General features: G+C 36.8%; 1 protein-coding gene across 1 annotated transcript in view; it reads left to right on the forward strand.

Moving 5' to 3' along the window:
• Window positions 1-12532, forward strand: part of sar1b (secretion associated, Ras related GTPase 1B) — a 29543-nt gene that overhangs the window by 10749 nt on the left and 6262 nt on the right. Inside the window, exons 2-4 of the mRNA XM_060836830.1 lie at window positions 2514-2601; window positions 10350-10469; window positions 12374-12439. Coding sequence (XP_060692813.1) covers window positions 2532-2601; window positions 10350-10469; window positions 12374-12439 — 256 coding nt within the window. The 5' untranslated portion in view covers window positions 2514-2531. The remainder of the gene's footprint in view (window positions 1-2513; window positions 2602-10349; window positions 10470-12373; window positions 12440-12532) is intronic.

The raw sequence follows: 12532 nt of genomic DNA on the forward strand, positions 1-12532 counted from the left end.
TGTGCCAACCTCTGTGAATAACCAAAATATTAAGCCAATACAGTACAAGCTATGGAGAATCTGTTAACACTTCGTCATGCTTGCGAAGCTTTTAGAGAAATCTCTCTAAACGAAGGAAACAGTTCTTCCTTTATATGAAATCTTTACATTACAGTCAGTAATGCCCACAAGACAACCCCCAGCCACTTCCCCTCAGTCACATGCCACTCAAGACACAATGCAGTGACCACATCATCTCGAGAAACAGTGTGATGTAAATCATCCCTTAATGGTCAAATCTGTTGTGAGTCATTTCTTAACTACAGGGAGTAGTCAAAATTCCAACTATGATGTTCTTATTGATTTTGAATAGGATGATGCCAATGTAAATTATCTCAATAATAGGAGATGGTCATGTAAATGGCTTTGAATGGCAAGGGATGGGAATGTAAATTCCTTACATTCTCCCTGTAGAACAGACATCCCTTCCTGCCCCATCTTGCAGATCAGCAGAGCAAATTAACTCTTTAACATCTTTCAACTCTCTCTCCATGCTAATATACCAGATCCAACCCAGTGGACTCTTATATTAAGTAGCTTAATGTGGCTGAGGGAATTCCTTGACTTTTTTTGTAATTTTGACCTTGATTCAGTGAAAGTATCAGTATCTTTCTTTTGCACTGTAATATTTCTCTCAAGGGTCCCTCCGAAGTGATGATAATTCAGCAGGACAATTAACATACTTCAGTTTTCCCCTCCAGTAAACTGAGAAATGTGTTGCAAGCATAGACTGGCTTTACCCCACCACCCTGGCTAAGGACATGGTAGCTATCAGAATTGAATCCAATCTTGAACTGGTGTAACATTTCCATAAGCATACTCCCCGTTGATATTATAGAATTATGATGGGCAATGGAATCGCTAATCAAATTCTCTCAGCCATAAACGGACCTACCTGCTGAGATCAGTTTTCATATTGGACATAATTGCTTCTTTCATAGATGAGTAGACTTTTTATGAAGCACACCTTTTGGCAGAATCCTGACTCTCCAATCAACACTTATCACAGTTTGATAAATATACAAAAAGCCCTTTATAAGATTTGCATAATCTTATCAAGTGTCTTTAGGCACTGTGCACTGTCCACATTGTAAACAAATCTGGAAAATATTGTTTGCACCTGTTGTGGCAATGTTTTATACTGCAAATGTCCAGCGTAGGGTTTGTATTTTCTTCTTGTCATTTTGTATATTATTGATGACTGAGAAAGGCCTGTATCTTTGCTAATTCTCCCTCAATGTCACTGAATATTGTCAAAAATATTTGCAGTGAACGTCACGTTTTAGTTGCAGAGTCATAAATTATTTCACCTTCAGCTTTGTAAAGTACTATTGTGCTATAATTGAAGCACAGGTTACCAGAGATCATGTGTGTGTTGATCATTGAAGCATCAGTTTCCTCCCAAAAATGCAGTTTTGACTCATACGGACTATAAAATATCAATTGCCAATATTGCTGTAGACGGCCTAGAATAACGCTTGATATCAGTTTAAGTTAATTCAATGTAATACATTTTATAGAGTGAATTGATTTTACATGCATACATTAAACAAAATAAAACCATTTTAAGAATTGTTTCATTCATGTTCATGATATGACAGAATGGATATTCATATTTTTGCCACTGTCTAATGACCGCTGGGGAGTGACAATTTTTGCATTGAGGTCTTTGGCAGACTTTGAATGATCTTGGTTTTTTGCCTTAGTATGAGAGATTTTCATTTTATAAAGCTACTACAGTACCTAAATATTGCTGTGAAGTCTTTGCTGCCCTCTGGGTTTGAATTGGTCCACTTAAGGGCATATTGTAGTTCAGACGATATAACCATTCTGACTTTCATGAACTTTAACCATTCCAGTTAAGCTTCTCAAAATCAACTCTTTCTGGTCCCTGATCATTTTGAAGTTTCAGAAGAAGGTTTTATATACATATATTCTTTGGGAGATTTATTGAAGTTGAGTGTAGATGCTCTTTTGGAAGAAGTGGGTTAGGCCAAATATCTCTCCTTGTTTTTATTGAATTAAATATTACTCCTTCAGATTACAGCTTTCATTACGGTATTGGGTTTGACATTTTGCTTGCAACAGGATCTAATGTTTCTGCTTGGAAGCTAACGCCTGAATCATTGGGAAAGAACTGAAATTATGTTTTTAAAAGATAGAAAAGAGTGATAAGTATTTAAAACTGAGTCTCAGTTAACAATTTTAAAAAGAATAACCATGTTTTTGGGGTATCTGCTGAAATTTGAAATTGACAATTTGCTTCTCAGAAAAAGTACTGGTTGAGTAAAGTTTTGCATTTGTTTTTGAACCAGTTTCAGAAGAGATTTTTAAACTCCCCATTTTTTTTTCCCAAAGTGTCATTTGGAAATTTGAGTGTTACCCAACTGTAACTGAGAAAGATTATTATCGAAACTTTGTGCTGTACATATTCTGTTGTGTAAAATACATGTCCATTTCTTTTTCTGTTTCAGATTCCGTAAGACTCGGATATGACCTCCTTTTTTGAATGGATTTATAATGGTTTCACTAATAGTTTCTGTAGTGCACTTCAGTTTCTAGGTAAGAATTTCTGCTTATCCTATAGAGTCATACAGTATGGAAACAGACCCTTCAATCCAACTAGTCCATGCCAACTATGTTCCCAAACAACGTCCCACCTGTCTGCGCTTGGCCCATATTCTTGAAACCTTTCCTATTCATGTACTTATCCAAAAGTCTCTCAAATGTTGTAGCTGTACCTGCATCCTCCACTTCCTTTGGTTGTTCATTCCACAAACTAACCACTCTGTTTTTCCAAAAAAACGTTGCCTCTCGTGTCCTTTTCAAAACTTTCTTGCCCTCACCCTATTAAAAAAAAAACTCCCCTAGTTTTGAACTGTCCCAGTCTAGGGAAAGGAGCCTTGCTATTCACCTTATCTGTACCCCTCATGATTTTATAAACCTCAATAAGCTCATCCCTCAATCTGCCAAGCTTAAGTAAACAAAGTCCCAGGCTATCCAGTCTGTTTTTATAACTCGAGCCCTCCTTTCCTGGTAAATCTTTTCTGAATCCTTTTCAATTTAATACTATCCCTCCTATAGCAGGGTGACCAGAACTTCTCTCAGTTTTCTTGTAGAGACCTCATCAACGTCCTATACAACCTCAACATGATGTCCCAACTCCTATACTCAAAAGTGTAAGCAATGAAGGCAAGCATGCTAAATGTCTTCTTAACCACCCTGTCTGCTTGTGAAGCAAAGTTCAAAGAATTATGTACCTAAACCCCTAGGTCTCTTTGTTCTACAACATACCCAGGGCCTTAACATGAATTGTATAAGTCCTGCTCTTGTTTGTTTTACCAAAATACAATACCTTGCATTTATCCAACATACACTCCATCTGACACTCCTCTGCCCATTGGCTGAATTGATCTTAAATAACCACCTCTTTGTTCACTATATCTCCAATTTTGGTGTCATCTGCAAACATGCTAACTTTGCCCCCTACATTCTCATCCAATGAAATGAAAAACAAAAGTGGATCCAGTACTGATCCCTGTGGAAAACCATTGGTCACAGGCCTCCAGTCTGAAAATAAAGCCCACCACCACCACCTTCTGTCTCCTGGAATCAAGATGATTTGTATCCAACTGGCAAACTCAACCTGAATGTCATGTGATGTAACTTTGCCACTTAGTCTACCCTGTAGAACCTTGTCAAAGGGTATACAAATGTCCATGTAAACAAAGTCTACTGCTGTTCCTTCATCAGTCTTTTTGGATACTCCCTCAAAAAGCTGAATCAAGTTTGTGAGATTTTATTTCCCTTGCACAAAATTACACTGACTATCCCTAATTAGTCCTTGCTTTTCCAAGTGCATGTAAAAGCTCTCTTTCAGAATTACCTCCTCCAACTTATCCACTACGAATGTTAGGCTCACAGATCTATGATGTCCCAGCTTCTCCTTATACTCCTTCTCAAATAAAGACATAGCATTAACAACTGTCCAGTCCTCCGGCATCTGAAAGTCTAAACTTCAGATGGTTTACTAAAACATAATGCCATATATAATTTACAAGTAAATTTTGTAATATGCATCCCCACTCTGATTTCTTTTCCTCCTTCCTTTTCCCAAACTCTTCCAGGGAAATATTTCCAACGAACATGAATTAAATGCAAATCTCACAATAAACAGTTCAAGGTTAAGGCAGACATTCCATTTGCCTTTATTGCTTTTTGTACATATCTCACTTTCTAATGTTTGACATCTTTGTATCTGCGACCTCTCAGCGTGTATTATCTTCATGGATTCTCGATACAAATGGTCAGCCGTAATGGGATTGGAAGTATCCTGATCACACAATCATTCTCTGTTATTGCTGACTTATTTTGTTTATTTTTATTTTTTCTGTTAACTAAGTAATACTGACCTGCACTTGATGCCACTTGTCGCAGATTAAATTCTAAGGTGAACATCTCGATCACCTTGTGTTTCCTTGTATATGTTTTGTGCCATCTTACTTTAAAAAAGGTTCCTTTGACTACACAATATTCAAACATCCAAATTGTTGTACTAAAGACCACTGTGACAAATCATGCAATTCCTGTTGTAACTGGGAACTATTGGTCCCCTTTATTCTAGATATATATTTTATAGTTGAAGTACAAAGTGTTCTCTCCATATTCCATGGAGACTAGCAAACTGCTCAATTGTTATGATAGTGAAATGCAAAGTGCGTCAATGACAGGCTGTGATAATAAAGTGAGTAAAGCAATAGAAACTCACAGAATAGTCACAGTATAGGAGGAGACCATTTGGCCCATTTTGTTTTCAGCACTAAAATAGCACCCAGAACTGCAAATGCTGGCGATCTGAAACAAAAACAGAAAATCCTCGAATGTTAGGTCTCTCAGCATCTGTTGGAAGAAAGCAGAGTTAATGTTTAGAGTCCAGTGATTCTTCATCAGGCCTATTGTGTGCTCTGACTGCCTGAGTGTTTTGAATTAGTGCCAAATGTATGTATTTTCTTCATAATCCTGCACATTGTTTCCTTTTAAACAATCTTTCAATGTCCACTTGAAAGCCTCAATTGAAACTTCTCTTCTGAGCAGTTTTCCAAACCCAGACAACATGCAGTGTGAAAGTTTTTTTTCACTACTTTTGCAACCTCTGTTTCTCAAACCTTTTAAGAACAAGAACAGTTTTTCTATATCTACTCTGCTCCGAAACTTCGTAATTTTGAAAATTTGTCACATCTTTGTTTACCTTTTTTTTCTAAGAAAAAAATCCCCACTTTGATTTATCTTCAGAACTGAAGTTTCTCATCCTATTTTTGTAAACCTCTTCAGCATCCTCTACAATGCATCCACATTCTTCTTGATGTGGATGGACAGAGTTGTACACAACACTCCAGGTTGTGTTGAACCAGTATCCTATACAAATCCAGTGTAATTTCCTGGTGCTTGTACTTCTTGCCACTATTAATGAAATCTCTAATATTCTATATTTTATTAACAGCTGTCTCTACCTATCCTGCCACCTCTAATGTCGTCTCCAGATAAACACATATTGGGCCCAGAAAAGATGTAATACTCATGGGGAAAAAAAATTACTGAATTAGAGATGAGAAAATTGATTCCTCCAAAAGTAAGGTACCTGTGTTGTTTGTAACAAACACAGAGATTGCTCAAGAAACCCGTCAAGTTTGGCAGCATCTGTGGAGAGAAAAACACAGAGAACCTATTCTGAAGAAGAGGCACACTGGACTCAAGTTTAACTGTTTCTCTCTTCGCAGATGCTGCCAGCCCTACTGATTTCTCTAGCATTCTGTGCTTGTTTCAGATTTCTAGCATCTGCAGTATTTTCTTTATATCTGTGGTGCCTATGTTCTGTTATTAAAAATTGCTTCAGCTTCCCATCAGCAGTTATCCATTATTCATCCCTAATTGTGTTAAATCAAACCAGATTTTACAAGGTATATTGGAATGAAATCTGATCAAAGCAATGAGTTATCAACTGAAACAAAAGCGAAATAGATGCTGAAAATATAAAATGGCAAAGACTGGAATTTGACCGATCATGACTCATCTGTGGAAAGAGAAACAGTTGGAGACCATGTCAAACTGACCTGTCCACCAGAATGTTTTGAGATTAGTTGCAGTACTCCTTTGAGGAGGAAAGGTAAAATATTTGTCAGTGAAGAAAAAACAAAATGGGACCAGATGATTGGAATAAAATATTTCCAGAATCTTGAAAAGTTGAGAGGTCACTATTTTCTAAAGTGGTTAAATACAGTGTTGATATTGAAAGTCTGTAACATGCCTCTTCCAAAGTTAAGAAGATGTATATTGAACTTGTAGTGAACCTTATTAAAATAGTGTATAAAGTAGAGTAGCTCTGGGATAAAAACCTGAGGTCAACTCGCAGATGCTGGAGATTGGAGTTGAGTGTGTGTGGTGCTGGAAAAACACAGCAGGTCAGGCACCATCTGAGGAGAATCAATGTTTTGAGCATAAGGCCTTCATTAGGAATGCTTATGTCTGAAACGTAGGTTCTCCTGCTCCTCGAATGTTGCCTGACCTGTGCTTTTCCAGCACCATTCTATCAAGTAAAAACCTGAATGGCAAGTGTGTGGAAGGTCAGGATCACACACTGAACTAAATTAGCAAAGCAACCAACTGATTGGCACTAGTCTCTCCAAAGTAGAGGATTGTGAGCATGTAGCGCCAGTTTTGGTACTTGACTTCTGAGATGTATGCAGCACAAGTTTTATTGTTGCACTGAAGGAAGAGAAAAGGTGTGATGATTTGTTTTACATGAAGTGCAGTATTAAAATTGAATACTAAAGAATTGCAGATGCTAGATATCTGGAACAAAAACAGAAATTGCTGGAGAAATTCAGAAGGTTTGACGGCATGTGTAAAGAAAAAGCAGAGTTAATATTTTGAGTCTATTGACCCTTCAGAATTGAGAAGTTCTCCAACAATTTCTGTTTTTGATATAAATTGAAGAGCCATATTTTGTATGAGGCAGCAAGATTTCACATATGGTTCAAGAGGCTCATCAAACCACTCCTTTACAAGATAATGCTTTTTGGAAACATGCATTTAGCTAACTTGAGATTTTCTTTTGCATTTTGTGTAAGTAATCTGCTGGTTTCCATTTGCAATACTGACTTTCCAGTTACTAATCCAGGTATGCTTTCTTTCCTTCTGTAATATTCTATCTAGTCAAAATGCCACTAAAAATATTCTGTTCTTAAAGTGCATGCAATTCAAGTAATTCTGTTAATTTTGAAGAAATTATAAACTGTTATTTACCTCAATCAAATCAAATCTTTACAATCGACTCATGAAGACACTGGAATGATAGAATGAACAGCAGTCCTAAAGCAACGACCAATTCGCGCACAGCAAACTCCAACAGAAAGCAATGTGAGACTGTGTGTTTGTGATGTTGCTTCATTAATAAATATTAGCTAGGATACATAGAATAACTTCACTGCTCTTCAAAGTAGCATGATTAGCTCTTTAAGTCTATCCAAGAGAGCGAACAAGACCTCAAACGATGTTGCATCCAAAAAATTGCATCTTCCACACTACAGCAGTGTGTCAGAAGATTGTCAGTTCTCCGTGATTGCACTGGAGCTTCCAGGAATTAAAGCAACATTCAAGTTAAAGAAGCTTAGCATTAAAATAAATATGTATATTTTGATTTATTTTAAGTTTAATTTCATAGTTAAATTCAGGATACTAGAAAATTGCTGTTCACTGATCAAAAATAATCCAATTTGGGCTATATTGAAAAAAATGCATTTTGTTGAAGCTTTGCATCTTGCAGTCATGAGAACATATCACAAGAATGCAAATTCAAGGGAAAAAAATTTGTACTGCAGGAGAGAAGAATATTTATCAATATTGGTAAATACACTCTAGTAGAGGTGTTGCAATGAAGAATGAGCTCAATGTTGATTGACAGTTAACTGCCAAACTTTATTTCACCTGAGAGTAACTGAAGCAAGATATGGCAGTTAGCTGTACATCTAGTGTAGTGGATGCATTCTCTGTTGTAATGTCTCTGTCAGCCATTTTACTTGCCATCCAATTAGCCCTCTTATGCACTAAGAATATTGGTTTTTCCCTGTGAATTTGTATCCTTGTAAAAAGTCCTGATGAGTGATAAATGATAAGATTCAACAAAATATCTGCAAAACGTGAGCTCTGTACTACCAAACAACTATTAATGATCTTATTGAATATTGAAGAGTCAGTTCACTGTTTGAGATGGGAAAGCTGTGAGATTAAAGGTGACCAACTGTGAAAGAATAGTGGTGGGCTAGATTGGTGCTGGGCAGCCATATGTCTCCAACCAAAGTTACAACCTTACTATCGCAGCACTTCATTGGAGTGCCAGCCTAGAATTTTGGGTTTTAGCCCTAAGGTAGGCCTTGAACTTGGAATCTTACAATTCAGAACAAGACTGCTACCACTGAGCCACAGCTGGTGCAGGCTACAATAACATCAAATAAGTTTGGAACATTTATGCATGATTATTATTATAAGTGCCACCTACCCACCTTGTCAAACACCACCTGTGCCCATTGTGGTAGAGTCTGAGGCTCCAGAATTGAATTATCCATCCATTACAGAATCCCCTACACCCTGCCAAAGTGTTAACTCTAAGGGATTGGCAAAGGAGATGGTGATTATACTCAGTGACTGTGCAGTGTGTGAAAGATGTGTAATGTTATTTGAACGCGCTGTGTGTTTGATGCCTTAGTAGAATTGAAACTTTTAACATTAGATTTAGCAAAAGAGAACTGACTTATTTTCCCTGTCTCTTAGTCAAACGATTTTTTTTCTGACCAGTGAAATTGATGATCTCCGATTTCTTTGATACTGTGGTCATGTTAGCTCATTCCTCGCTGTTCACTTAAAATTTGATTCAATTCACTGAAACCTGATTCATTGTATACGTCATTGGAGTGTGACAGCTAGTAGATTGGTTTTTGTTACCATGTTGTACCCAAACTTGTTCAACAACTTTATATACGTGGATTGGGTGTGTCAGGTGTAAATCCAGTATAATAGTGATTACTGCTGAATACTAACGATTCTGGAAGCAGCAAGCTCAACAGAAACAATAATTTGGTTTTTTTACATGATATGTGACTAATATGAGAAAATTACAAGTGCATTACTAGTGCTTAATTATTTTCCATAATTGCACTGCATTATTTTTGCTTTTGACTTGTTATTCTGTAGTATAGCTAGTTGGCAGGGGTCTATGTGAAAGTCATTACTTGTATAGATTGTTTCTGTTCAAAATTTATTATTAAAAAAGCTGATCTTCCTAAGGTATATAGCAAAACGTCTGGTTTGAAATTCACTGTGTCAAACCCTATGAATTGTTATGGTTGTACAGTAGATCTGGACCATATTTGTATGTAAAACAGAAACAAAGTATGAAAAAAAGGCTTTTTTGGTCGTTAAACGCATGCTTCTGTTACCCAGTCAATACGTTGAAATATGGTTGGATTGAAGTTGTAACTGTATGGGACTATAGACAAATTTACCTTACCATGTACTATGTAACGAAAATGAAACATTCTGCAGGAAAGAAATCTTGCATCATTCAAAGAATATCCATGCATAAGTCAAACATGAAGGGAACTTGTGACATCAAGAAAAGAAAACTTGTTTTCTGATGCCAGTGCACGTGAACTATGAGGAGAAAGTGAGGTCTGCAGATGCTGGAGATCAGAGCTGAAAATGTGTTGCTGGAAAAGCACAGCAGGTCAGGCAGCATCCAAGGAATAGGAAATTCGACGTTTCGGGCATAAGCCCTTCATTCCTGATGAAGGGCTTATGCCCGAAACGTCGAATTTCCTATTCCTTGGATGCTGCCTGACCTGCTGTGCTTTTCCAGCAAAACATTTTCAGCACGTGAACTATGTGCTGCTTTAAATCGTGAATGCACATTTCACGTGGTTTTCTGGTGAGGAGATTGATCAAGACTTGGAAGACAGGACCCTCCCCATCCACCATGACCCTTTTGCTCTTTCCCCGGGTGCAGCCCATTTGTTGAATGCAGGAGGGAATGCGTTTTGGCAGAGGGACTGTTTACCCCTCTCCTGCGTCCATCACACTTTCTAACCTCCCAATCCCCCTCCATGTCTTATGTCATCTTGAACCTTTCTGTTTTGGTAAGTATAAAGTACAGTATTTTCAGAACAATTTTGGCTTTGATGAGATGGCGATATCTGTTATCTGCTAGATTTTACTTAATCGCAGCATATTTTGTTTAACTGTTGAAATATTTATTCTAGGACTGTACAAGAAATCAGGAAAATTAGTATTTCTAGGACTGGACAATGCTGGGAAGACTACTCTGTTGCACATGCTCAAAGATGATAGACTGGCACAACATGTGCCAACGCTACATCCAAGTAAGTTGTGTGGCATCAAGGATTCATCCTTCTGATTATGATTGCAAGAAACCATCAATGTATAAATAATAAAAACAGGAAGTGCTGGAAAAACCCAGCAGGTCTGACAATATCTATGGAGAGCGGAGCAGAGTTAACATTAAGTCAATAGGACTCTTGTATTGAACTCTATTTATACAGTTCTCTCTTTAACTTTTTCACGTTACGGGAGTGGGTAATCAAGGTCAATACAAGTTCCAAATGTGTATAATTGTTAGGTGCAGATTAGAATTCCCTTTGCTCTTTTCTGACAACTCTTTTCCTTAACTTCAAAAGGTTATCTCATGTGAAATAATTTTGAATTTTTCTATTCTTGTGTCAATTCTTTGTGAAAGTATAAATACAATTGCTGATCTTTGTTATTTGTTGGAGAGCTTTCAGCTATGGATCCTTATCTCTTAGTGCACTTAGTTTGTTTCCCTTAGAACTCATACGGACTTTGAAAGAAGAATCCTTCATTCTAGTCTGGTATCTATGTAGTTTGTGGAGTGAACCAACCAGACCATGTGGGGTATTGAAAATTATATGCTGATTATAATTTTATGCAAAGTTCAATGTAAAAATTAAATCATTGATTTCCAAGTATGTAATTACCAATGACAGCATGATTTGTGATTACATTAAACTTTCTCCACAAAGCCTGTATTTTGTGAATGGAAAAACAATCCTGCATTTATGTAATGTCCCATTTCATCAATTATTTGGCATCTAATTACATCCTGAAAAGTAATAAGTTCTTAAGAGAACCACATAGATTTTTATGACAATCGGCAGTGGTTACATGGTTGCCATTGGACTAGTTCTTTTATTTCTAGATTTTTACTGAGTTCATAATTAGTCAACTGCCATGACTGGCTTTGAGCTCATGTTTTCTGAAAACTGATTGGATTACTATAATAAAATAAAACGAAGCACTTTGCTGAAAATCTGAAACAAAAAAACAATCATTGGAGAAACTCAGCAGGTCTGGCAGTGTTTGTAAAGAGAAAGTAGAGTTAAGAGTTAATGTTTTGAGTCCAGTCTAGGTTTGTGCTTACTTATAATAGTTAGGGATGCAATCAGAGAGCACTGTTCAAAATTTCTGAATACCCCAAAGTGCTTCACTTGTATGAAGTAAATATGAATTATAAAATTATAAAGTGTAAGCTGTTTTGTAATATTCTTAGGCTCAGATTACACCTGTTATATGCCTTGCATATTTATAACCTCATACACTTTCTGATTCATCGTGTTGAATGGCACTATAGGGGAAGTAAGGATTACAGAGAATCGCAGGAAAGTGGATATGGGGAATGCCTGATCAGCCATGATTCTGTTGAATGGCAGAGTTGGCTCAAAGGACTGAATGGCCTTGTCCTATTCCTGTTTTAGGATATTGGGGAGGGCATTTATGTCTGAGGTAAAAAAAATCTCTGTTCAGTGTAGTGAGCCTATGGAGTTCTCTGCCACAGAAAACAATTGAGTCCAAAACATTGAATGTTTTCAAGGAGGTGGATGCGGTGCTTGGGACTAAAGAGTCAAAAACAGAGAAAGCAGGACGGAGTACTGAATTGGATGATCAGCCATGATCATATTGAATGGCAAAGCAGGCTCAAAAAGCCAAATAGCCTACTTCTCCTATTTTGTATATTTCTATAGTAACCTACTTCAATATTAGTAATTATAAATTCAAATCAACGGCTAAATAAATAAACAGCTCTTAAATTGCGAGCATATTGTATAAAATAAATGCTGGACCTACCATTGCAGAACAGTAATAACAAATTTTAAAAATACTGTGCAATGATTTTAAAGATATTGGTATATGAATATTTAACGAGAACTGGAAATTTTTCAAATAAATAACCTTTTCTTTTCTAATAAAGCCTCAGAAGAGCTGACGATTGCCGGGATGACTTTTACTACTTTTGATCTAGGTGGCCATACGCAAGGTATAGATCTTTTGTTATTGGGATCTTAAAAGATTTTTTTTTAAAGTGGCGTTTTTTTTTTGTCGTCATCAAATATTTTCTCTCATTTTCTCA

This window comes from Hemiscyllium ocellatum, chromosome 16, assembly GCF_020745735.1.
Source record: "Hemiscyllium ocellatum isolate sHemOce1 chromosome 16, sHemOce1.pat.X.cur, whole genome shotgun sequence".
Classification (NCBI taxonomy): domain Eukaryota; kingdom Metazoa; phylum Chordata; class Chondrichthyes; order Orectolobiformes; family Hemiscylliidae; genus Hemiscyllium; species Hemiscyllium ocellatum.